This window comes from Vidua macroura, chromosome 26 (assembly GCF_024509145.1).
Source record: "Vidua macroura isolate BioBank_ID:100142 chromosome 26, ASM2450914v1, whole genome shotgun sequence".
Lineage (NCBI taxonomy): Eukaryota > Metazoa > Chordata > Aves > Passeriformes > Viduidae > Vidua > Vidua macroura.
The window spans coordinates 5,403,658-5,429,896 of NC_071596.1; the positions used below are offsets into that span (position 1 = coordinate 5,403,658).

Genomic DNA, 26,239 nt, shown 5'->3' on the forward strand with positions numbered 1-26,239 from the left:
GCCCTGTGGGGAGGTGACAGCCCCAGATCTCTCAGCCCTGAAGGGAAGTGACACCCCCTAATCCCACAGCCCCGTGGGGAGGTGACAGCCCCAGGTCCCCCAGCCCTGTGGGGAGGTGACAGCCCCAGGTCCCCCAGCCCTGTGGGGAGGTGACAGCTCCCAATCCTCTGGGGGGTGACATCCCCTAATCCCTCAGCCCTGTGGGGAGGTGACAGCCCCAGATCCCCCAGCCCTGTGGGGAGGTGACAGCTCCCAATCCTCTGGGGGGTGACATCCCCTAATCCCCCAGCCCTGTGGGGAGGTGACAGCCGCCCCAGCCCCGCGGAGAGGTGCCAGCCCCGCTCTCCCGCGGGGCGGTGACACGGCGGTGGCGGCGGGGCGGCGCCAGGCCCGGCGGGCTCGGAGCGGAGCCCGCGGCTCCCGGTCCCCGCCGCTGCTGCGCCTTTAACGCGGCGGCCCCGCCGCCTCCCCCGCGGCACCGGCGGCGGCGGCGGCGGCGGCGCTGGGCGATGGCGGAGTCCGGCGGGGCCGAGTTCGGCGCGGAGCGGCCGAGCAGGTGAGCGGGGCCGGCGCGGCCTAGGCCGGGCAGCGGGGCCGGGCCCCATCGGCCCGCGGGGCTCCGCGCCTTCCCCCGGGCCCGGGCTCACGGAGAGCCGGCCTGGCCGCACACAGAGCCGCTGCCCGGGGGCGCTGCGGGGCGGCAGCACGGCCCGGTGCCCGGTGTTCGGTGCCCGGTGCCCGGTGCTCGGTGTTCGGTGCTCGGTGTTCGGTGCCCGGTGCCCGGTGCCCGGTGTTCGGTGCCCGGTGTTCGGTGCCCGGTGCCCGGTGCCCGGTGTTCGGTGCCCGGTGCTCGCTGCCCGTGCTCGGTGCCCGGTGCTCGGTGCCCGGTGCCCGGTGTTCGGTGCCCGGTGCTCGGTGCCCGGTGTTCGGTGCTCGGTGCCCGGTGCTCGGTGCTCGGTGCCCGGTGTTCGGTGCCCGGTGCTCGGTGCCCGGTGCCCGGTGCGCGCTGCCCGTGCTCGGTGTTCGGTGCTCAGTGCTCTGTGCTCGGTGCTCCGTGTTCGATGCTTGGTGCCCGGTGCCCGGTGTCCTCGGGGCCGGGGATTGTCCTGAGCGGGGCCCGTGGGACGGAACGGTCGTGATGAGCAGCGACGCTGTTGCTCGTGGGGTGTGTGAGGTCTGGGGGAGGCTCTGAAGCAGAAAATAGCGTGAATCCTACAGTGAATCCTGCAGTGAATCCTGCAGTGAATCCTACAGTGAATCCTGCAGTGAATCCTACAGTGAATCCTACAGTAAATCCTACAGTGAATCCTGCAGTGAATCCTACAGTAAATCCTACAGTGAATCCACACAGTGAATCCTACAGTGAATCCTACAATAAATCCTACAGTGAATCCTACAGTAAATCCTACAGTGAATCCTGCAGTGAATCCTACAGTGAATCCCACCCAGTGAAACCCCCCAGTGAGTCCCACCCTGGGTCAGCTCTGTGGAGCCACCAGCTCTGTGGATTTCTAGAGGCACCAGGTGCAGCAGTTCCAGACACACCCAATTTTTGGTGGTTCAGGCCCATTCTGCTGCCCCCCGTCCCCTCTGCTGTGCCTGCAGACCCCCAGTCCCTGATTTTGGAGGGTCACTCAGGCTTTGAAGGCAGCACAGGGCAGGTGGTACCTGTTGGGGTGACGTGCTACCTGTCGGGGTGTGTGGTACCTGTTGGGTTATGTGGTTCCTGTTTGGGTGTGTGGTACCTGTCAGGGGTGTGTGGTACCTGTTGGGTTATGTGGTTCCTGTTAGGGTGTGTGGTACCTGTCAGGGTGTGTAGTACCTGTCAGGGTGTGTGGTTCCTGTCAGGGTGTGTGGTACCTGTTTGGGTGTGTGGTACCTGTCAGGGTTATGTGGTACCTGTCAGGGTGTGTGGTACCTATCAGGGTGTGTGGTTCCTCTTTGGGTGTGTGGTACCTGTCAGTGTTATGTGGTACCTGTCAGGGTGTGTGGTACCTGTCAGGGTGTGTGGTACCTCTCAGGCTGTGTGGTACCTGTCAGGTGTGTGGTTCCTCTTTGGGTGTGTGGTTCCTGTTTGGGTGTGTGGTACCTGTCAGGGTTATGTGGTACCTGTCAGGGTGTGTGGTACCTGTTGAGTTATGTGGTACCTGTCAGGGTGTGTGGTTCCTCTTTGGGTGTGTGGTACCTGTCAGGGTTATGTGGTACCTGTCAGGTGATGCTCTGGGTGTTGCAGGTGGTACCTGCTCACGGAGGAGTTTCTGTTCCCAGGGTGTCCCTGTCCCAGCACCCCGGGCTGGTGTGGGATGGTGCTCGGGGAGCTGTGGTGTCTGTCTCGGGGATGTTCTGCTGGTGCTGTCTGGCTGTCACTTCACTTCATCCTTTATCCTCAGCTTTGCTCGGCGCTGCCTCCTGAAATAACCCCCCGTGTGTGTCAGCCGTGGAGGGGAAGCTCTCCCAGGCATTGCTCAGTCTGGAGAAGCCTCTCTGAATCCTCACCTATAGATATATTCTATTTTTCCCCCCTAATAACCATCTGTGCTCTGTGAAACTCCATGCTGTGTCACCTGCAGCATCTCATTTTATCCCTCTGCGCCTCCTTTTCCTTTCTCAGACAGGAATTCCAGCACTTCTCACTCCAGGTGTTGGTAGCACTTCTCCCCTGGCACTTGGGAGTTCCCTGGGTGTGCAGCAGTGAGAAATGGAAGTCATTTGTTTCAGGGCTGTGATAAATCACCCAGGCTGGAGCTGCAGCAGTTTTATTCCCCCGAGCTGCAGCTCCGTCATGTTCCCTATCATGTTTATTTTCTTTGTTAATTGTAAAGCAAAGCCCGTTCAAGTTTGGATCCTGCTCCTTGTTGGTGGGCAGTTTAAAGGTTTTTTTTTACTTGTTTGAAGGTGGATTTATTGGGCAGTACGAGGAGAAACCTGATGGAGGACCTTGGATGTGCTGTGGAGCGTGAGGAGGATTCCAAGGGCATTCCCTGTCGGCAGTGATTCCTTGTTAGGTGCTTCTACTTGTGACTTTTTTGCACTTCTTACTTGCTCTCTGAGGCAGGAGGACAGAGGCTCCGGGGCTGTTTCACACATGCCATTTGGATGGTGCACTGCAGCTCCAACACCACGGGCAGAATTTCCATCTTTGGAATTGCTACCTCTTGCCCGGGAGCTGCGTGGCTGCCCCTGAGCAGGAAAATTCACTTCTCTGCTGGGATCCTGCTCCTTCATTCAACACAGAACAGGCTGTGCAAGACCCTGGGGACAAAAGGACTCGCTGATGGCACAAGATAAAGCCACTTCTGGGCATAGAAAAGCAAAAGGCCCCAATCTTCTATTTTGAAATAAACTTGGGGTTTGGGGTTTTGTTTTTTTTTTTTTTTTTTTGTTTTTTTTTTTTTTTTTGTTTTTTTTTTTTGTTTTTTTTTTTTTTTTTTCTCTTTTCCTCCTTGGGTAGAATTTCATGACTTACAAATGGGTTTCATATTTTACTCCCAGCCCTCTTTATCATGTACAGGGAGAGTTTCAGGCTGCAGAATTCACTCTGCAGCACTGGGGATGTGCTTTGGGATCAGAGAGAGGAAATGTGGAACCACTCGGGACCCTCAGCATGAGAAGCTTCTGTGCTTGAGCCATCGTTGCTGCAGCGTTGGTGAGGTGGACTCAAAAAAAAAAAAGCAAAGCAGGGTCACAAAAATCTGGGAAAAACATCATCCCAGATGCTGGAGAGAATGTCCCTTTGCAGGCCTTTCCATGGGAATTAATTGAGGTGTCCAGACAAGCTGCTGAGGAGTTAATTGGGAATAATCCCTTGAAGGACACACCGGAGTGTTTGCTGGGAAAATCAGGATGAACAGGCAAGGTCTTGTCACAAATGTCTGGGTTCCCATCAAGGGAGTGCTGACCTGAGCTTTCCAAACTTTATTCCTTCTGAGAAGGTGGTGGGAAGGAGAGAAATGTCCAGGGGGATGGAGTAAAACCACAAATTGGGGAAGATAAGGGCTTGCTTTGGTGTTCCTGTCATCTACAGCTTCACCCTTCAATCAGGCTTGGTATTTTTTTCCCTTTTGGAGCTGAAGTGGAGTTTTTGTGGGGTTTCTATGATCTATCCTCTGCCACATGGCAAGTTTCAGACAGATTTAGTTCTTAGATCTGGTAGACATGGTGTAAATGTTTATGCTCAAACTGAATCACTGTAAAAATAACTGCTGCCTGCTCTTGCAGTGTTGGGAGAGTCCTGAGCTGGGGGTTTTATTTAGACCAAAAGTAAACCTGGGGGATGCTTTAGAGGTTCCTGTCCTTCTTCTGAGTGTTGTGTGGCTTTGTGAGGAGGAGCCTTGCCCAGCAGGACGGTGGTTCAGGTGTCTCTCCCACTTTCTCATTTATTAAGGAATGCTGGCGTTGCACAGAAATTTGGGATCTTTAAGAAAAGCTGTTCTGGTGGCCTTGGGTGGCTCTGTTCAGGGCAGGGTGGCACAAAGCCTGTGCAAGACAGAGCTGCCCACGGAGCTGGGAGAGAAAACAATGCTGTGATGGGGACAAACCTGAGTGCAGAGGGTCCAGGTGAGGAGAGGAATGGGCTGCAAGCAGATTTGAGCTGGAATTTGATGCTGAGTGCTGGAAAACACCAATTCCTTCATTTCCACGGAAGGAATGGGGCGTCTGCTGCTGCTCTCTGCTGTTCCATCACTTTGTGCTGGTTTTGCCTGAGCTCCCTGGCTGCTGCCAGGCTCTAATCTGCAGGGTGGAGGTGCAGGGAGGGGAGAGGAGCACCTGCTCTGCACGTACCTGCTCCTGTTGTTCTATTGCCACACTGCCCAGGCTGTGCAATCCTGCTGCACAAACGGCCTGGCACAAGCGCTGCTCCCGGGACCTCCAGAAAAGCTGGAAGTTTCCCTGACTTCTCCCCAGGTGTGGAGTGGGCTGGTGGTGTGGGACGAAGTGGGGAGTGATCTCCTTGCAGTGGGGACCCTGCCAGAGCTGCTGGCAGAGCTGGCACGGGCTGTCCCCACGGGGAAGGTGACCCAGAGGTCGCTGACCTGTGCAGAGCCCGGGCAGGTCCTGGCAGGTTTTTGGGTGGACATCATGCCGTGGATCAGCTCTGCTCGCCTCCCGGGGGTGACAGGGTGGCACTGGAGCAGGCTCGGGGCAGGAGGGAAGTGTCCAGCAGTGCCCGTGTGTGGCCCAGGTGACACTTTTGGGGTGGCCTTGGTGGCTCTGCTGTGCTTCCCGACACCACTAGGTGCCTCCCGGCCTTTGCACTGCTGGGAGAGGCTCAGGAGCACCCGCTGCTCCCTCGGGCTGTTCCATCAGCAGGGCACAGCTCGGAGTTTTGGGTTATTTTGGACGTGGCACCGCTGTAGTTTTGTAGAGTTTGACCCTAAGCTGGGGAAACGTGCAGTGTTTAAAGCAGAGCTGTCAGGGAGTATTGAGTGTAAAGAGCCTGAACTGGGGGTGTCCATGGATTTTATTTGATTTGATTTGATTTGATTTTATATTTTATTTTATTTTATTTTATTTTATTTTATTTTATTTTATTTTATTTTATTTTATTTTATTTTAATTTAATTTTTTTTTATTTTATTTTATTTTATTTTATTCTATTCTATTCTATTCTATTCTATTCTATTCTATTCTATTTTATTCTATTCTATTTTATTCTATTTTATTCTATTTTATTTTACGCTCTGAGGGTCCCTGTGTGCCTGGCTCTGTCACTGCTGTCACACTGCCTGTGCCTGCCACAGTCCTGGATGTGCTCCGAGTGATTTTTGTGTTTGCTCTGTTTGCTCCTGGCTCAGAGGGATTAGGTTTGGGGCTGACAAAAAATAATCACCATCGAGTTTGTGGGGTTGGGGGAGCATCTTCCCATTTTCAGTTGTTGTGACAAGAGCAGGTCGAGGTGGTGACAGGGTGGTGGTGAGTGTCACCTCTCCAGCTGTCACCTCCCTGCTGGGCCCAGCTTTGGGCAGGACTGAGGAAAAGCCCAGTAGAGGACAAAACCCTCTGTGGCAGCTTTAAATATGAAAAAAAAAGAAATGGAAAATCCTTGTCATTGATCTCGCTGTGACATTTTTGCCCCTCCAAGCCCTGGTGTCCAAACCTGGGCTCATGGACCTCTCCCCTGAGAGTCCACTGGTCCTTCTGGCTGCTGAAGCACCAGCACCAAACTGCTTTTCCCACTGCACCAGCACAAAGATGCCTCTGGCTCTGTGACAGAAACATTTAAAAAAATCTGATTCTGGGTTTTTTTTGTTGCTGTTTTTCTTCCCCCCCACAATTTCTCCTGGGTACAGCATGTCCTGCCCAGAGCCTCACGTTGAAACCCCGGGCGGTGGCAGAGTCGAACGTGTTCACATCTTTCACCCTCCACTTTTTTTGCTGCTCTGTTTTACCAGGCCAGCCAGCTTTTTGACAGCCATCCACAGTTTTATTAGTGCAGAAACCAAGATCCCACCTCTTTTGGCTTGCAAACAACCTCCTGATTGATGCCTGGGAGCAGAATAAATTCGTGTGTGTCTGCTGGGCCCCTAGTGAGCCCGGCTCAGAAGAAAAGAAAAACAGAGATTTTGGAAATGTCTGAGACTTCTAAGGACATAAAAAAATAATATTTAACAACTAAATAAATTGAAAAGCTTCTTGCTGCTCTACCTTTGGGCTCCAGGGTGTCCTTGGTTCCAGCCTGGGGGAAATGGGATGCAGATAAGGAAATCAGGGGATCAGCAGGACCTGGGATGGAAAGCACTGGAAAATGAACCAGGTGCCTCCTGGCTTCTGTAAAATGCAGCTTTAATTGCTGTTTTCACCAAGCTGCAGGGCTGAATCAGGCCTGGGTTGGCCGGCAGTGGTCAGTGTGGGAGCAGAGCAGTGCCCAGTCCCATGCCAGTGCTGACCAGTCCGGCTGCTGGAAGAGGGACCAGCCTTTGGGGCCCTGAAACAGAACTAAAAAAAAGCTTTGTTTGCTGGGCTTTGTCCTTTTTCTTTCTTAAATAGTGAATGTTTCTCTGCTCTCCCTTCGCCAAACAATAAATTCCCTTAAATTTTGAGGCTGGAGACTTTTCAAACTTTCCTGTTGCACTTGAGGCATTTTCCAGAGGTCCATTATTTTCACACGAAGTATCACTCCTCCTGAAACTCATCCCCATTTATAATCTCTTTATTTGAGCCCTGCAAATTGCCAGTCACTTTTAAACAGCGACATTAGTCTCAGGCTCTCTCCTTTTATTTATTGCTTTGATGAAAGAGATGGTGTCAGGAGTGGAAAATGAGTGGAGGCAGAGGAGGGAAATGGGAGAAATTAAGGGAAGGAGTTGGGAAAGGGAGCAAAGAAATCGATTAAATGCTTTTTTTTTTTTTTGCACCCGTATCTTTCTGGAGGATGATTATGTTTCGCTGGAAAACATCCCCTTCATTCAGAGTGTTAATATTTAATTAGTTGCTGATCATTAAGTGCTTATTGTGGTTTTCTGATTTGGCCAGGAAACGCTGTAAATGCTGCTGGGAACAGAAGTAGGTTAACAGGGCAGGTATTTTTGTGCCTCTGTGCCTCATCTTCCTTGCCCCCAAACTTCCAAGGAAACTCCTTGCTGTGTCTTCTCAGAGGGATGCAAAGGCCACGGGAACGTCATCCCAAAATCCCAAATGAGAGTCTGGGAAGCAGCAAATCCTCAGGGAAGGGCTCAGCCTTTCTGCCCTAACGTAGCATTTGTGAGTGTGAAGTGCTGAAAACTCATTTTCATCGTTTGGGCATGTGATAGAAAGCCTCAGGATCTGAAATATTACAGTCACCATGGCTACCAGTGACTTATCTGAGGGAGTTTGACTTTTGTTTTGATTTTAAGTGTCTTAATTGTAGTTTAAAACTCAGAATCTAAATGTGTTTTTTTACTTAGGCATGAAACTAAAGGCATTAAATGATTTGCATTATTAAAATATCTATAATGCTGCCTGTCAAAGGTTCCTAAAGAAGGTCCTTAATATTCATACCTTATGTTCTAAATAAAGTTACTCTCCAGCTTTATGGGAGTTCTGCTTCTCTCACCACAAAAAATCCCTTGCAGGTGCCTCGCTGGCTATTTTGCAATCCCAACCCTTTTTGTTTAGCCTTGCAAAAGCTGTGCCACTCCATACCTGGTGCTTTTCCACACATTCTGCTGCTTTTCCTCCTTCCCCTCCTGTCCCCCAGCCGTTCCCTGCCGGGTCCCACCTCTGGAGCTGGCGTTTATGGAAGAGTTTGGCTGTTGGAAGTTTGCCCTGCTCAGGAATCCTGCCAAACCCCCTCGAGTTTCTCCTGGATGAAAAATTACCCAGCACCACCTGCCCAAAAAGTGGGAAAATGTGGGGATGCTGAGCTGGGGTGGAGAGCACCAAGCTGCCCCTCCTTCCATGGTGTAAAAGAAGAGGAACGCGACAGGCAGTGGCGCAGCCAAAGATTTTTCTCCCTTAATTCAATCACTAAAATGTTACAATCTGTCCTGCTCTAATTCTCTCCACTTGTACTTGTGCAGTGGTTGCAAACATGCTGAAATATGAACTCATGCTTGGTAAGCCTTTAATTCCAGCTTTGATGTTTTTAATCATCAGTACAGATTTGGTAAAAAATGATTCATTAGCTCGAAACGCATCTTGGATTCCACGTGACGCCGCGGGGAACGGAGGAGGCAGCGCCAGGGGCCGCTTGTTCTCGGGATGTTCTTTGTGCCTGAGCTGATTCTTGAAGTGTGGCCCTCAACATCTCAGCTTCAGAGGCCTCTGGGGTGTCCAGGTGCCTCCTCTCTGCATCTGGTTTTGGTCAAAACCCGAGCGTTCCTTGCTGGGAAGTGTGTGAGCAGAGCCCGAGCTCGGTGAGCTCGGGGTGAGGGCTCCTCTCTGGGTGCAGCAGCAGGAGGATTTCTGGCCCTGTTCTCCTTCCCTGCCTGGAACCACTCCCTTAACCCTCGCTGGGACACCTCCACGCCCTCCCCGAGCTCCAGGCTTCAGCTTGGGGCTGGTTTCCCCCACGCTGAGCTCTATCCCGCGGTGACCGCAGAGGATTGAAAGCAATCTGGCTTCAGAGCAGCGGCTGGAGACAAATCCTCAATCCCATTACTTGTTCCCTGGCTGGATCTGGGGTACCAGGGATGTCACCAGAGCCTCTGAGGCTGCTGCCCAAAAGGCATCGCCCTCCTGGCTCAGCGTGGCTGTCGGATTCCAGCTGCCCCCGCCGTGCGTGCCACGGACATAAAGATCCCTTTCACAGCTGTTTCCATATGGAAAGTGGGAATCCTGCTCTGGCAAAGCCACCTTTGTGCCAGTAGAGCCACGTGAGAGGCCCTGCTGGTGGCATCCTCACCGTGGGAAGTTGCTGGGGGCGTGATTTTTGTGTCCTGCCTTTTCCCAGCGGAGAAATTCAGCCCCCACGCCTGACCCTGCTCCAGGCTGAGCTGTTGAAGGACTCTCTGACCACAGAAACCCCCGTGAAACTCCAGCTTCTTCAGGACAAAGATGAGCATCCCGAGGAAAATTCCAGAAGCTCTCCAGCCCTGCCTCGCAAGGAAAGGGAAGCAGCGGAATAAACACTTTCTCCCTGTTGTGCTGAAAGGCTTTTATCTCCCGGGGCACGTTCTGAGCTGCGAGGAGGAGACAAAAAACTCTTCCCAAGTTTTGTCTTCCAGGCTGTTCCTGCTGTAACAAATTGTTAAGCAACAAGTACACGGCATTTGGAGATCTGGGATGAGATAGCGACAGCCTCACAAAGGCGCGCTCACATGTTCAAGGCTTCCTTTTGTGCTCCTGGGTTTTATATATTTATTTTTCACTCTCTGGCATCCAACTGCTGCTCCTCTTCTTCCTTCATTCCCAGTGCTGGAGTGGGAGCCAAGGCCGTGGATTCAGGCATGCTCCCGTGTCCAGCCAAGCCTGCTCTTATCACAAATCCCTTTTTTCTCCCCGCAGAGCAAACACTGCTTGGTGCTGTTCTCTCACCTCTCCTCCTCCCACTTTGTTTTCCATAAATCCTTTACTTGATTTCTCATGCTTTGTGTGGATTTTGTTTTGTTTCCAGCTGTTTTTTTTCTCCTTAAAATCCTTTCGGTTTTTTTTTTTTTTCTGCTGGACATTAGCGATGCTTTTCTTTTGTTTTACTTTTTTTTTTTCCACCTTCAGGGTATTGTGTAATCACTGGATCCTTTTATTCTATCCCTGTAAATAGACAAAGGAACCAGAACACAGAGTTTTTTCCTGGAGTAGCTGTTCCATTACCTGTTGAAATGAATCCCACATCCAAACACCTTTATTCCACACAGGTGGGCCAACCCGCCCTGAGCTAATCCTGTAAAAGTGAATTGAGGAAAAGGAAAAAAAAAAAAAGGAATATTTGTGCAGGTGACACTCGTTGTTTGAACCTGTGCTGCCTGTGGATGCAGGGACAGCATCCCCATAGGGATGAACCCAAGGCTGGGAAGAGGAATGTTTGAAATCAGTACCAAATAAAAACCACTGAGGAAAGTTCCCACGAGGAGACTCCTGGAGGAGATCGAGAGTGATGAAGTCACAACAAACTCGGGAATTTGGGCTCCTGCTGGATCTGTCCCCGTGGATTTTACCTGTCCAGCCTGGAGCTGTGGCTTTGCTGGGTGGCTGATGCTGTGTCCTGAGGGAGCATCACTTCGTGCTGCTGCTGGACCTTTCCTCCTTCCTCCCCCAGCAAATCCAAGTTCCAGGGAGGAGAGGGAAAGGGGTTTGACGTGCTGAGAATCCCTCCAATCTCTTCCCTCTTTTTCCTCAGGAAGAGCCAGAGTGGACAGACATTTCTTGGCTTGCAGAGTGTGGATAAAGGTCCTGTCAGCAGCTGCCTTTTTGCTAATCCTCTTTATTCCAGCGAGGAATACTCCACGCTCTGCTCCGGGGCTCTTTAGAGTTGCTTTGATTTTAGGGTGGGGATTTCAGACCACCCAACCCCAGCTGAGCACCGCCAGCCACCCCAGTAGGAGCTCCCATGGATTTTGAGGCGCATTCCCAAGGCTGAGGAGCTTGAACCAGCCTGCCAAGGTTTGCTTTGTGCATCCCAGCGAGCTCCAGAGCCGCCCTCCCAGTGCTCTGATGGACATCCCAGATTTCCCCTTGCTCCCTCTCCCTAAAGCTTGCAGGAAATTGCAACCCGATAGGAGCGAGCTCTGTCCCTTGTCCCTCATTGTTTGAGGATTGTTTACATCCCCTTTTTTTGTTATCCCATCTCCCTGACTCTTCCCTGACCTCGCCGGCTCGTTTGGTCCATTGTGTGTGGCTGTTGTTGTTCCAGGGAGTTCTTAGGGAGGAGGGTTGGAGCAAACCCTGGGATTACTCAACCCAGCCTCCTCCTTTTTGGCTCCGTTGCTTTATTCCACCTAAATAATAATAATAATAGTGATGATAATTCCCTCTAAGTGCAGTCCTAAGTGCACTCTCCCACTGTGGATTTGGGAGCAGCTCACGCACCTTCCCAGACTGGGGATAATCTCCTTGGGATTTTTTTGAGGTCACGTTTCCATAAAACATTCCTCAAAAACGCAGACTCCAAGCAGCAGGATGCTCCTGGAAACATCAGCCCCATCCAGAATATTGATCCCTGTTTTCTCCCCAGGAGCACGCAGGATCTTGATCCCGAAGTAGTCGGTCAGAGCTGGATTAAATTTGCAAATGGATTTGGGATTTCCCACGAGCGGGCTCAGGGAATCTTGCAGTCGGTTCTGGAGTTCTTTGCAGAGCATCCCAGAGCCTCTTTCTTCCCCTGGAGCAGGGCTCCTGCTGCTCCCACTGACAAGTGCATCTGAGGGCAGGCAGATCCCGGGATGCTGCTGGGGAACACGTGCGAGAGGCACTGGGAAAAGCAAGGAAATGTTTACGCTGGGAGGGGACTGTTGACAGTGCAGCTCAAACAGCTGACGTTATTCAGGGCAGCCAGTGCCGTGCAATATTTTGCTTTTTGCTTCTCTCCTGGGGGTCAGGCAGAAGGGAAGGATCAAATGGGGCTGGCAGGGCTGTCCTTGGCCGGAGCAGGGAATCCAGCAGCTGCAGGCAGGGAAGGTGGTGAGGAGAAGCAGCAACTGTGACTTGGTGTTGTGGTTGAAGTCGAGGTCAGGGTGGACTCTGGGGCAGCTCAGCGTGGAGACACCAACATTCCTTGGAGGCTGTGGCCCCAGGAGATGTTTGGGTGGTGTCTGGAGCCCCATGTGTCACCAGTGCCAGAGGATGTCTGGGCAGCACAGAAGTGTTTTGTGGAGAAGGGAGCTCGAGGTGCTGATGTTCTCCGGGTGGCTGCTGAGGTGGGAATTTGCCTTCCAACTGGTGCCAGTTCCCGTGTGTCCCCATCTCGCTGGGTGGGTATCTGACATTCTGTGTTCGTTTCAAACCAGCCTGTCTCTCTTGTTCTGTTTTTAGCATGGCTGACAAGAACAGCACCCTGAAATGCACGTTCTCTGCTCCTGGCCACAGCACCACGCTGCTGCAGGGACTGGCCTCGCTCCGAGCCCAGGCTCAGCTGCTTGATGTCATCCTCACTATAAATAATGAAGTGTTTCAGGTTCATAAAGTTGTCTTGGCTGCCTGCAGTGACTATTTCAGGTGAGAATCCCATAGGGAAGCAGGCACTTTCACCTTTCTCGTGGGTTTGCTGTCTCCCCATCCTCCCCCACCCCAACCTCCCCAAAAGTCCCACCCCACAGAAGCCTTTGGAGGTTTGGTTTGCTCCACAGATGTCCTGCAGGCAGGTAGAGGTTCAGGATCAGTCCCTCTGCACTCAGGTTTGTTCAGCTACAGCTGCTGGGCCAAGGCAGGAGCCCAAGCTCAGGTTTTGACCCCACCTGGGCAGGTGTTGGTGCTGCTTTTGCTGTTGGAGCCACTTGAGCTGATTTGGAAGTGGCAGTGAGGGCTCCAAAATGAGGCATCTCATCCTGCTGTTCTCTTGAACCACCACTGCTCTGTCTGTAGGGCTCCCTGCCCCTGGGCTGAGAGCAACAAGGTCCTCACGTGGTCCCAGAAGGTCTGGGAGAGTTGTCCCAGCTGGTGTGGGCTGAAAACCGAAGCGCTGCGAGGAGTTCCTGCAGCCAAATGAATGCAAAGGGAGACAACTGCAGGGCAGGGAATTCAGTCCTGAGTGAAAAGAGGTGTTTTCATCTTGCCTCTGTCACAGAATCACAGAATTGTGGTTCGGGTTGGAAAAGATCTCCACGGTCATCAAGCTCAACCAGCCCAGAGCGCTGAGTGCCGTGTCCAGGAATTCCTTGGACACCTCCAGGGATGGGGACTCCAAACTGAGCGGGCACACAATTAATCCTGGAGCTGCTCTCCCCCAAAATGCTAATGGCACTGTTTTATTCTCCCTGCTGGGTTGCAGGGCCACTGCCAGGGTGCTTTCACCTATCTGAGCAGGTTCCTCCTTAGAACTTCAGTGGTGCTTGAGAAGGTTGTCCTCATGAACAATGGCAGAATAATCCAGTTTTTGAAAACACTCTGTGGTTTTTGTTTTTTTTTTTTTTTATTGCGGGAAGGGGGAGGGAAAAGAGTGAAATTGAGGCATTTATATAATCAGCATTTTAGAACCATAACACTTTTGAAGGAGATTGCATTCTAGTTGATGATTTGTCTTCAGCATGGCAACAATAAAGGCTTTCCTCTCCCTGCTCAGCTGGTGCAGGAGCACACACGTGGCTGGGTGTCCTCTGGGGCGAGGGATCAGGGCTGGGACATGGGATATGCTGGGATTTCTGCAGAATGCTCTCATCTGCTGCACAGACAAAGAATTGGGAGCAGCGTTCCTGGTCACTGGGTTACAGCAGGCTGATCTCACGTGCAGATATTTCCTAATTTAGGTCATTTAGGATTTCTTGGGTCTATGCTGGACGGCAGCAGGTTTTCTAGCCTGGTTTGGACAGGAAACTTGGAACTCATGTTTTTTGACAGTGTTCCCAAGATATTCCTTTATTCCTGTGTGGATGCAGGGTCTGGTCAGCATTTTTGGGGGCTGACTCGTACCTTGGAGCCGGCGCAGGCAGCTCTGGTGACACCACGGATTTACCTTTCCCATGGAAAAGAGCAGGTGGAAAAAAAACCAGCCCGAAAAGTGCAGTTTTAAGACCTTTTGTGTGACATTTCATGGGTGGCTGGGACGTGTGTGCAGTGGCAGGGAGTGGTGACACTCCACGTCACCCCGTGTCACTCCATGTCACCTGCTCTGACTTTGCCTGACCCACAGCTGCTCTGCCACTGCTCCTTGAGCACCACGGGGTGCAAACCTTCACCCCCTGGGCAACAAAACCCTCTGGAACGGGCTGTAAATGGCCCAAAGGGCCCAAAAGGGACCAAACCCCACAAGTGCAGCCCCGTCCCCATCCCGCCCCCGGCGCTGGGAGCTGCGGCCTCCCAGCCCTCGGCGTGGAATGCGCTTCCTGTGGAATTTAGGAGCCTCCCAAGGAGGTGATCCAGGGCCTAAGCTCGGCGTGGCCTGGGCGAGTGATGTGCTCGCAGCTGTGCTGTAACTGAGCCTTTTCCCCCCCATTTTTGTTTAATTGCCTGTCAGCCCCCTGCTGCAGGGGCTGCGGCTCCCATTTTTTCAGGCCTTGGGAAGGAGCCTTGGAGGGGAGGTTCTGCTGGAAGACCAAAGCTGTTTGTGAGATGTGTTGCACCTGCAGTTTTTGAGCCATTTCGTAGTTCCCTGCGAGGTAACAGGATAACAGGGCCTAAGGGCCTCGCTGCCAGGAATCACTGGCCTCCCACCACAGGTGTGTTCCCTCCTTGTGCTCCCAAATCCTCAACCTAAGCCTGAAACCCTTCAGGGTACAGCTGCCAACCTCTGCTGGTGCAGATCCCGTGGGATCCTTTTTTGTTGGACATCACGGATCCGTTGGTGTCCAGAATTGTTCACTCTGGCAGCTCTGCCTCTTCCTGGAGCTTGCTCCCGTGGTCTGCTCTTACTCCTGCTGCCAGTGGGATTGAAAAGCTTCTCCAGTTGCTGAATATTCCTCCTCAGTGCACTGTTTATGCAAGCCTTATGTAAGCCATTGCACACTCTCATTTCTCCCGGCTCGTAGAGATTTAGACTTGATTTATTCCCCCCTTCCCCGCCCTAAGAGAATCAGAGTGTTAAATAAAATCCAGTTCCGAGGTGCTGCATCTTTTGCTTAAACAAGGGGGGGATTTTTTTGTTTGTGTTTCTGACCTGCAGGGCGATGTTCACGGGTGGGATGAGAGAAGCCAGCCAGGACGTGATCGAGCTCAAAGGCGTGTCTGCCAAGGGCCTGAAGCACATCATCGACTTCGCCTACAGCGCCGAGGTCACTCTGGACCTCGACTGCATCCAGGACGTGCTGGGAGCCGCCGTCTTCCTGCAGATGGTGCCTGTGGTGGAGCTGTGCGAGGAGTTCCTCAAGTCCGCCATGAGCGTGGAGACGTGCCTCAACATCGGCCAGATGGCCACCACCTTCAGCCTCGCCTCCCTCAAGGAATCCGTGGACGCCTTCACCTTCAGGCACTTCCTGCAGATCTCCGAGGAGGAGGATTTCCTCCACCTGCCCCTGGAGCGCCTGGTGTTCTTCCTGCAGAGCAACAAGCTCAAGAGCTGCAGCGAGATCGAGCTGTTCCGCGCCGCCGTGCGCTGGCTGCAGTTCGACCCCGCGCGCCGCGCCAGCGCCAGCCAGGTGCTGTGCCACATCCGCTTCCCGCTGATGAAGTCCTCGGAGCTGGTGGACAGCGTGCAGACCCTGGACATCATGGTGGAGGACGTGCTGTGCCGCCAGTACCTGCTGGAGGCCTTCAACTACCAGATCCTGCCCTTCCGGCAGCACGAGATGCAGTCCCCGCGCACGGCCATCCGCTCGGACGCGCTGTCCCTCGTCACCTTCGGCGGCACCCCCTACACCGACAACGACCGCACCGTCAGCTCCAAGGTCTTCTGCCTGCCCGACGCCGGCGGCCGCCAGTTCCGCGAGCTGACCGAGATGGAGGTGGGCAGCAGCCACTCCTGCGTGGCCGTGCTGGACAACTTCGTCTACCTGGTGGGAGGGCAGCAGCTGCAGTACCGCAGCGGGGAGGGCGCCGTGGACGTCTCCTACCGCTACGACCCCCACCTCAACCAGTGGCTGCGCATCCAGGCCATGCAGGAGAGCAGGATCCAGTTCCAGCTCAACGTCCTGCGCGGGATGGTTTACGCCACGGGCGGCCGCAACCGCTCGGGCAGCCTGGCCTCGGTGGAGAAGTACTGCCCCAAGGACAACGAGTGGACCTACGTGTGCTCCCTGAAGCGCAGGACGTGGGGCCACGCCGGCGCCACGGCGGGGGACAAGCTGTACATCTCGGGGGGCTACGGGATCTCCGTGGAGGACAAGAAGGCGCTGCACTGTTACGACCCCGCCGCCGATCAGTGGGAGTTTAAGACGCCCATGAACGAGCCCAGGGTGCTGCACGCCATGGTCAGTGCCAACAGCAGGATTTACGCCCTGGGAGGCCGCATGGACCACGTGGATCGGTGTTTTGATGTCCTGGCCGTGGAATATTACGTCCCCGAGACGGACCAGTGGACCACGGTGAGCCCGATGCGCGCGGGGCAGTCGGAGGCCGGCTGCTGCCTCCTGGAAAAAAAGATTTACATCGTGGGGGGCTACAACTGGCACCTGAACAACGTGACCAGCATCGTGCAGGTCTACAACACGGAGACGGACGAGTGGGAGAGGGACTTGCACTTCCCAGAGTCTTTTGCTGGCATTGCCTGTGCCCCCGTCATCCTCCCGCAGGTGACGAGCCAGAGGTGACTCTGGGGGGCTCTGGGGCTGTGGGAGAGGGAAGGACAAAACAGCTCCAGAAAGTTCCTCCTCCTGCTGGGGAGTGCTGGCAAGCCAGTTCCATCAGCAGCACTTGTCAGCCAGGCAGACTGAACAGATGTTACAGCTGGGAAAAGCTTTTCTCTCCTCTCCGTCTCTCTCTTTTTTTTTTTTTTTTTTTTGGTGGGGGGTGCATTTTGCCAACTTTTCGTATTTTTAACGGCGCCACGCACTGCAAACATTGGCAGCTCAGGAGTCACTCAGCACTGGGGTCTTGTTTCCAAGAGATCAGGTGAGGTGTTTTTTTATCGATAGCTCCAAAAATAAAAATCATCGTGCGTCGCTTTGTTGGTTTTTTAGCAAACAACAAACAAACAAACAAAAAAAAAACCACAAAAACTTGTGTATCACACTGACCTCCAGAAGCAATAAAAGGACAGTGGGAGCTACAAGAGCTCAGGTGCTTGGATTGGGAAAGCAGATCCCTGTTTTTCAAAGGTGACTTTTCCTTTTTTACCCCTTCCTGAAAAAGGGAATATTTATCCCTGCACACCTCTGGTCTTCACTGCTTGGATCACGCTGCAATTCCTCGCCCCCTCCAGCTCCTCTAGTGCAGAAATTCTCCCTTAATTGGGGCGTGCAGAGTTTGCAGCACTAAAGCCACGGTGAAAGCTTGATTATGTATAAACAGGCATGATTATTTGGGTTTAGAAGTGCCAAAAGTTTGGCTGCCCTGGCAATAAGAGCTCTGCAGTCGCCCATCAGTGAAGCCAAGAGCTCCTGCAGATTCTGGGTCAGGATTTTCACCTTTCCCAACAACTTCATCCCAACTCTTCCTCCAGTAAAGGAGGTGGGTGCTACTCCTTCAGCAGCTGGAAGGTTTTCTTCCCTGCCACGTGAATGAGCTGCTTGGCATCCCAAAATGATGGGAGTCCCAGTGGAACGTGGTTTTGTTGTTGTGGTGGTATTTTAAATTAAGAGGCTGGTTTAAGATGGCTCTGTCGTTTTTGTAAAATCTTCACTGCACAGAACACTTCCTGAACTCTCCTCTCCTCCAAGCCATTTTCCTTATTTAATTTGATGAATGAATTGCAAGAATCTCTGCTTCTATCAGGAATTCTGTTTCCAAGGGCTTTGTTTTGTATCTGTGTCAGCTTGATTTGGATGCACACGGTCTCCTTTTGTAGAGAAGCTGTTGCATTCTGCTCTGAAATAAATCCTGGGCTGCAACCTTTAGTGACAACTCTTAGTGTCTGGTGTGCTGATGAATCCTTGAGAGGTCTGTGTACAGCACGAGCTCCACACCTCAGAGATTTTTCTGGAATCCGTGGGATCAGAGCACCTCCAGGTAAGGATGCAGGGTGCTCGCATTCTGAATTTCAGATAAAAGCCATGCAGAATTCCCTCTGTTCCTCCCCATTTGCTGGTTTGCCAGTAAGAAATCGATGAAAAGGACGTGTTGCTCTATGGAATGCTGCAGTTGGAGGGCTCTCAGGCACTTCACTGACTCCTTTTCTCTGTTCCTTTGGCCTGGCCTGGCCGCCAGAAACGCCCGGGACGGGCTTGGCAGAGACAGGAGATGCTGAGAGGATGAGCTGGAGCTCAGTTCAAGCTCCACAGTTCCAAAAGAATGGATTTTCCTTGTTGAATGGTTCCACATGTGCATAAAAATGGTATTTCTCAGGTTGGTAACCAGCTGAGCTGTTCTCCCTTTCCTGTGTGCGGGATCTGCTCAGTCCCCCTCCGAGGGTGTCGTTCCTTCATCCAGAGTGACAGAGAGGGGCTTTAGGTGGGGAATTTGGGATAAATCCTTCCCTGGGAGGGTGGGCAGGCCCTGGCACAGGTGCTCAGAGCAGCTGTGGCTGCCCCTGGATCCCTGGCAGTGCCCTGGAGCAGCCTGGGGCATGGGAAGTGTCCCCATGGCAGGGGTGGCACTGGCTGGGATTTAAAGTCCCTCCCAACCCAAACCTCTCTGGAATTCCACGATTCTACAGCACTTGAACATTCTTCCCTGTTTTATTTGCACTTTCCCCGATTCCTGGGGCAGCAGTGGATGGTTTGGGTGCTCTCTCATCCCTGAGTTTTTCTGGCTGTGCAGCCGTGGTTCCCATCCCACACACGCCCCGAGATCCACGTGGAGCCCATCCCTGGAATCTCCTCCTGAGGAAACCAAACTTTATTTTTTATTTTTTCCCTTCAGCCTTCTCAGGTAGGTGTGTGTGTATTGGGGGGAAAGAGGAAAATCCTTGGAAAGCAAGGAAAAGCCTGTTTGGTCTCACTTTTAAGGACAACCTTGCAAAAATAAATGTGATCCAGCGTTCATTCCTGTTGGAAGCGTTGTTTTGCAGACAGGAGGATGCACAAAACCCTTCTGGAATTCTATTTATTAATCAATTGCCTGCCACGAAGCAAAACTAACCTGGGATTGCCATTCCTATTCCCTGCCACTGAGGAGCAGGAGCTGGGAAAGAATCTGGAGGTCTCTGGATCAGAGCACTGCAGCTCTTTGTTGCTGGAATGTTCTTTTTATAGCAATGTAAATAATTATTTCACATCAAAAGAGCTGGAAGTCTTCTGGCCGCTCTAAATTTAGCAGAGACTCAAATATTTGTGGACCATAAATATTTTGGATCATAAATTTTGCTTGACCCCTTGCGCAGGGGATGGAGTTGTGGCTCTGGGCTGGGCACAGCCTCTCTGATATTCTGACAAGAAATGGGTTTGGTGCTTTTGGTGCGTTCAATAATTGATGTTTTCAGGAGGGTTTCCCCATAAATACGGATGGGATTGTGTGGAAACGTTTCCCAGGATGCCCCACATGGAAAGGAGGTGGATTGGGCTCCTCTTTTCCTGAGGAATGAGCCAAGCCAGATAAATGTTTGGTTGCCCTCAGAGTCCTTTGTGGGTCTCGGAGCAGCCATAAAAACCCTGGGGGTGAATTGGGTAAATTTGGAAATGCCCCTGAGCAGATGGGGAGCGGGAGAAGCCGGAGCATCGTTAGCACAGAGCCCCTGTGTCCCTCCAGAGGCTCCTGTCAGGCCTGGGATAATAATTCCTGTCTCCTCTGATGTTTTATGGGCCTGAAATTGTGCTTAAAACCATAAAGGCAGCCCTGGGAGTCTTGGCAGGGTGGAGAGCAGCGAGAGATTGGGAATGTCTGCATCCCATTAATGGTGTCACTGACCCTTTTCCAGAGGGTCTGCCTGCTCCCAATCCCACTGTCACTTCCCCCTAGCCCAGAACCCGGATAATTCACACAGACGTGCCTGCAGCCCTGGAAGATCTTTAGCAGCAGTGGAAAAATGTCAGTGTCTTTGATTCAGACAGAACCAAGCCACTCCCAGCAGCTCCCAGTTAGCCTGGTGCTGGTTTGGAGTGCTGCTGTGGGAGCCACATCAAACCCAGGCAGAAATTCCCACTTCCAGGGCTGTGATAAGGGCTGGAGCTGCTGAAACTCCACAAACTTTCGGGACATTTATCACGGCAGGATTATTGGAGCCAGACTACTGTCAGGATAAATAAAACATGTTCCCCAGTGCAGCTCTAATTATGATTTTTAGCCAGTTGTGTAATGTGCAGAACTTTATTTACAATAAATCTTCCAGTTGCTCGCACAAATGAATGGGATTTCATCACTCGTGGCTGAAGGAGCAGGAAAAGTGGATGTGGCTGGAGAAATTCACAGGCTGGGGGTGTTGGCACGTCAGGAGAGGGAGGGAGCAGAGCTGCCTGCTCTGGCCTTCCAAGGAGGGCTCAGCTCTCCTGGACTCCACCTGGGAGCACAGAAATATCCCCAGCCATCTCCCCCCGAGGTGTTCTGTGCAGAGACAGCTCTGCATGGCAATGGTGAGTGGGCACAGCAGCATCCCACGGCCTGCAGAACTTTTGTTTCTCGCTCCCCCAGCTCCTCGCTGAGCTCCAGGAACAGGCACTTCTTCTTTTTTGGCACTCCTCTCTTTGATAACTCGGCTCCAGGGAGAAGTTCCAGCTTTTATTTGTGGGGCAGGTACGTTTCTGACTGCTCCAACAGCGAGGATGCCAGGAAATGGACACAAAATGGGCTTTTCTGCAGGGAAACAGCTGCTGGTTGAGCTGTGCCACCCGAAATCAGCCTCAGAGCTTCAGGAAAAGGGTGAGGAGGAAGAGGAGGGTGACAGTTCCCACCTCTGGAGTGTCCGAGGCCAGGTTGGAGGGGGTTGGAGCAACCTGGGGTAGTGGAAGGTGCCCCCCCAGATGATCTTTATCCAACCCACACCACTCTGGCATCCTCTGAAAGCAGAAAAGCTGCTGGGGCAAAAGTTTTCAGGAGGTTTTACAAGAGAGAGAAATCAAAGCTGCTTGGCCGGGTCCCTGAGGCTTTGCAGTTGCTCTTTCACACCCAGGCCCCTGTAATTAGCTCGAACTGGTTTATATGGCTTCTTAAGAAATGAAAATCTCCTTTTTTTTTTTTTTTTTTTTTTTTCTGGGGGGTTGTTTGTGCAGGCCACCAGCCCAGCCTGCTGCTGGCTGCCCCTCAGCCCAGCTGGAGCGAGGCCTTTGAAGTCACTGGGCTTGCACCACATCAGGAGCACCTAAAGCAGAAAGGATCCTTTAATAGATTTAATCTTTTTTTTTTGGATCATCTGGGTCCCAGCGCTTTGCAAACTGCACTAAAAGTTCTTTTCCATGTGGTTAAGTGATGTTTGCAACCAGGCTGCTAATCTGGGCCTGCCCACAGAGCTGGCAATTATTTAGCTCAAAATGCAATTTCTTTTTTCCCCCCTCTCTGCTGTGGCCTGGGGTCGTGTTTGATCCTCCCGAGGATGCAGAGTGAGTCTCTGGCAGGATCAATGCTGGCATTCAGCGCCTCCAGGAGCTGCTTTCCAGCTGCATTTCACAGCAATTTCACCCAGCTTTGCAAGGGACAAGGCTGCCCCGGGGTGCAGGTAACGTGCCTGGGCTGCTCCTTTTTGCAGGATTTGGGGTTTGCACGTGAGGGGAGGCTGCCACAACCCCTGGGCCCGGTGTTTCTCGGGGAGAAAATCCCATGTTTTCCAGTTTTCCCCATGGAAAAGGGGCAGGATTAACCCCTGGGAGGGCAGAGGTGCCCTCCGTGTGTCAGCCCTGAGTGCTGCAGCTCCCAGGGGGGCAGAGGGACCCTGGCAGGGGATTCAGACGGGATTTTGGGAAGAAATCTTCCTCTGGGAGGGTGAGGAGGCCCTGGAATGGAATTCCCAGAGCAGCTGTGGCTGCTGCATCCCTGGAAGTGCCCAAAGGTTGGAGGGGGCTTGGAGCAGCCTGGGGCAGGGGGAGATGTCCCTGGGCAAGGGGAGCAGCTCCCAGGAGCCACAAAAGCAGGAATTCCGTGGTGGCTGCTCGGTCTCCTGCTGGAAAATCGACTTTAGTGATGCTCCCGCTTCACTGCAATGAGGGAAACCCAGGAGGTGCCCACTTGGTTTATCAGGATTTCATGCAAAAACCACCTGTAACTGCAAAAAAAACCACCCTGAGCTCCCCTTCACGCTTTGATTTCTTTCTTTTTAATACCTTCAGCGAGAAAATCGGGCTTTGACTCGCAGGTGACCGCCCGCCCTAAGGGAGGGGCAGAGCAGAGCTCGGGTTTGCTCCGGGATGTGAACCAGAGCTGGCTCCCAGGAGCCTGGAATGGTTTGGGATGGAAGGGACCTTAAAGATCATCCTGCCACGGCAGGGACACCTTAAACTGCCCCAGGCTGCTCCAGCCCGGCTTTGGGCACTGCCAGGGATCCAGGGGCAGCCACAGCTGCTCTGGGAATTCCATCCCAGCCCCTCCCAGGGAGGAATTCCTTCCCAAAATCCCACCCATCCCTGCCCTGGGGCGGTGGGAAGCCATTCCCTGTGTGCTGTCCCTCCATCCCTTGGAAATGGTTTCTTTCCACCCTTCCTGTGGCTCCTTCTCTCCCTGGAGTGTCAGGTACCTCCTCACCGAGTCTCTGGCAATTCCCACGTGGAATTCTCTGCCTTTGGGAAGGCACCGAGTGGCCGCTGCTTTCCCAGCTCCCCACATCGCCTCAGCATCCCTGGAAATTATCCCTGCATCCCAGGAATGATCTCTTCATCCAGAGAGTGTTCCCTGCATCCTGGGAGTGCTCCCTGCACCCTGGGAATGATCTCTGCATCCTGGGAACACTCCCTGCCTTCCAGGAATGCTCCCCTGCATCCCGGGAATGATCCCTGGAAATGCTCCCTGCATCCCAGGAATGATCCTTGCATCCCTTTGGGAATGCTCCCTGCATGCCAGGAATTATCTCTGCATCTCAGGAATGCTCCCTGCAGCCTGGGAATATTCCCTGCATCCTGGGAATGATCCCTGCACCCTGGGAATGATCTCTGCCTTCTGGAAATGATCCTTGCATCCCTTTGGGAATGTTCCCCGCATCCCAGGAATGCTCCCTGCATCCCAGGAATGATCCCTACATCCCGGGAGCAATCCCTGCATCCCAGGAATATTCCCTGCATCTTGGGAATGCTCCCTGCATCCGAGGAATGCTCCCTGCATTCCGAAAATGATCTTTGCATCCCTTTGGGAATGTTCCCTGCATCCCAGGAATGATCCCTGCATCCCAGGAATGCTCCTGCATCCCGTGTGGAACAAAGCCAAGCCCCGATTCTGGGAAAAGGGACCGGGAACGGAACCCTCGGCGTGGCTGCCAAAACCTCTCCGAGCAGCAAAAAGATCCGAGGTGTGGAAATGGGAATTAATTTCTCCCAGCAGTCGCTGTTTGCTTGGCTTTCTGTAATTTTAGAATTTACAGAGAACGGTAAAGGAGCGGAGCTGGAAGGGTGACAAGGGAATATTGGTGCAGGGAGCCGAGCCAACCTTCTGGGGGAGTGGATTTGCTGGGCTCTTGGAGGGGAGAGTGGTTCAGGTGCTTTTATTTGCCCTCTGGAAACACGGACATCTCAAATTAAAGAAATTTTCACCAGTTCCAAGTGAAACAAGAGAATGTTTTCCTACTCCAAGCACGGTTTGGGAGCCCGGTTCAAGATAACTGGGGACTCTGAGGATATTCTTCTCCGAGGATAATGGGAATGTCAACAGGAACATTAAGTAGGAAGTGTGAAAGATCAAAATCTTTGTGTCTGCAGGCAAAAAAAAAAAAAAAACAACCAAGAACCGCCAGCTCATTTGAGGATCACAGCACAACCTCAGCGCTGCCCTGGTGCTGTGTGAGCCCCTCAGCCTCACACCTTCCTGGGAAAGCTCCGAGGGAGAGCCTGGAAGGAGCTGGATTTTGTCTGCAGGGGGTTGTGGAGGATAAAACCCAGCGAGAAAAGCGAGGAGCGGCTCCTCCCTGCAGCGCACCTGCCGCAGGTTGCTCGGGGAGGAGGATTTCTGGCAGCTGTGGCCACAGCAGCCCCGGCCCCGGGGGTTCTTTGTTTGCCCCGGAGTCTCGGTTACCAAAATCTCGGTTACCAAAATCTCCTCCCAAACACGGCTGGAAGGAGCCGGAGCCGCCGCCCCGGGGGATCCCCGGGGAGGATTTCTGGGGAGAGGGGGCAGTTCTGGGGGGATGGGGCAGTTCAGGGGAGAGGGGGCAGTTCAGGTGGGATGGGGCAGTTCAGGTGGGATGGGGCAGTTCAGGTGGGATGGGGCAGCTCAGGTGAGATGGGGCAGTTCAGGTAAGATGGGGCAGCTCAGTTCAGGTGAGATGGGGCAGTTCAGGTGGGATGGGGCAGTTCAGGGGAGAGGGGGCAGTTCTGGGGTGATGGGGCAATTCAGGTGAGAAGGGGCAGTTCAGGTGAGATGGGCTCAGAGATGGAAGGAAGCTGGATTTTGTCCCAGATGTGCCCGAGGTGAGGCAGAAATGACCCTCGGGGCGCGAGCTCATGGCCCTGCCCAAGGAACGGCACAATTCCCCGGGGCCAGCAGGAAACCTGGCACCCCCCGAGCCTCTCTCTGCCCTCACCCGGACCTGCAGGGGCAGCAGCCCCCAGAGCCACCTCAAAACCCGGGGCTCTGAGTGCCCGGGATGTTCCAGCAGCCCCAAGTTAGAGAAGTTTGTGCTGCAAACCCGGATAAAAACGTGGGGATTTCAGGAAGCGGGCTCCAGGTTCACGCTGGAATTCGATCTGATAAAGCTGCACGGGGAAACAATGAAAATGAAGGGAGGTTTTTAGGGGAGGAAGCTGCAGCCCCCTCCCCTTGCCTCCCTGGCCATCTGCATTCCTTCCCAGGGAGCAGGAGTGGAGATCCCATCTCAGGAGATCCAGAAGGGGAGGATTTATCGAGCTCCATCTCAGGCACTTCATCTTGCAGCGCTGGAGCAGAGGCAGAGTGGCAGCTGGGGCTGGAGATGGTTGATATCACCACCTTCGGGATGAAATCCAGGACAACCGCACCAATTATTTATCATTGTCTCGCTCCTCGAGCGAAAACAATGTGGACAATCAGTATCTCCCCGGAAAATCTCGGTGATTGATGTGCTTTTAGCGTGACAGGCCAATTTTGCAGGTCGTGCGCTTGTTCGTGTGCACAGCCAGAGGGGATTTTAGAGAAAATGGTGTTTATTCCTGGTGGGAAAGGCAGGGGAGGGCTCGGAGCAACATCTGCCGGGAGGGAGGGAGGGAGGGCTGGTCCTGCCAGGTCTGCAGGAGCTTCCCGAGATGGTATCTCAGCTCGTGTTGGAAACGTTAAGTGCAAGTTGGCAGCCAGGATTTAGGGCAGGACGTGACTTTGCGGCTAATCCCGAGCCCGGAATTGAGGATTGAGCCATCCATCAGCGGGGTAGTTGTGGGAAATAAATGGTGAAGTGACCGGTCCGGGGTGGGGACCGCACTGGGGACACCCTGGGGACTTTCTAAACACGGCGACCCGTTTAGGAAGGAGTTTATTCCGCACGGGTTTTCCTGCAGAAGTTTTCCCACAAATCGAGCCCGAGGAGTTTCAAACCTCCACGCTGCGAGGTGTTTTAAGCAAAGAAAGAATTCGCAGTTCCTTGGCTACAAGTCACCGGATTCTTTATTAATTAATGCTCTGCCTTCCACCCGTTAATCGATTCTCTCTCTTCTCATGTTAATTAGTCCTCAGGCTCAACTTTTCTCTTCACCCGTGTGGGTTTGTCGTGCTCCTGATCCCCCTCTGCCCGAGGCTGCGGATTGGCACGGACCCCTGGCGTGACAAAGGGGGCCCGTGTGACACAGCAGGCGACAAGAGACAGGTGACAACAGGAGGTGACAACTCCACAGGAAGACCCCCGAGGATGCGATGAAAGCGCAGTTGGTGCTTTTGTGCTTTGAAGCTCCCGTGATAAGGCAGGACCCCGCTCCCAAACCCTGCTCGTTATCTGGGAGAATTGTTAATTATTCCTGGCTGGCTCCTGGGAGCCAGCTCTGGTTCACATCCCGGAGCAAACCCGAGCTCTGCTCTGCCCCTCCCTTAGGGCGGGCGGTCACCTGCGAGTCAAAGCCCGATTTTCTCGCTGAAGGTATTCAAAAGAAAGAAATCAAAGCGTGAA

At 53.1% G+C, this 26,239-nt stretch overlaps 1 protein-coding gene across 5 annotated transcripts; it reads left to right on the top strand.

The window, feature by feature from the left end:
* KLHL26 (kelch like family member 26) lies at nt 1-26,007 on the top strand. Of its 5 annotated transcripts, none has more exons than XR_008440685.1 (4): nt 1-556; nt 12,391-12,573; nt 15,173-18,111; nt 25,806-26,007. XR_008440685.1 is itself a non-coding variant. In XM_053999410.1 (4 exons), exons 2-4 carry the CDS (start codon nt 510-512, stop codon nt 16,752-16,754), a joined length of 1,812 nt encoding a protein of 603 aa, XP_053855385.1. In that variant the 5' UTR covers nt 1-149; nt 209-509; the 3' UTR covers nt 16,755-18,635. The 5 variants fall into 5 exon arrangements, 3 of the variants coding, with proteins under 3 accessions (XP_053855385.1, XP_053855389.1, XP_053855388.1); XR_008440684.1 differs by having other exon boundaries at nt 15,173-18,447; nt 25,806-25,826; XM_053999410.1 differs by lacking the exon at nt 25,806-26,007 and having other exon boundaries at nt 1-149; nt 209-556; nt 15,173-18,635.
* Nucleotides 26,008-26,239: the final 232 nt, after the last annotated feature.

What these genes read in the sequence shown, in the direction of transcription:
- KLHL26 (XM_053999410.1), top strand. Translation starts at nt 510, where the DNA reads ATGGCGGAGTCCGGCGGGGCCGAGTTCGGCGCGGAGCGGCCGAGCAG. An exon ending in GGCGCGGAGCGGCCGAGCAG is followed by an intron (nt 557 to 12,390) that starts GTGAGCGGGGCC and finishes TTCTGTTTTTAG; the next exon opens with CATGGCTGACAAGAACAGCA. An exon ending in GCCTGCAGTGACTATTTCAG is followed by an intron (nt 12,574 to 15,172) that starts GTGAGAATCCCA and finishes TCTGACCTGCAG; the next exon opens with GGCGATGTTCACGGGTGGGA.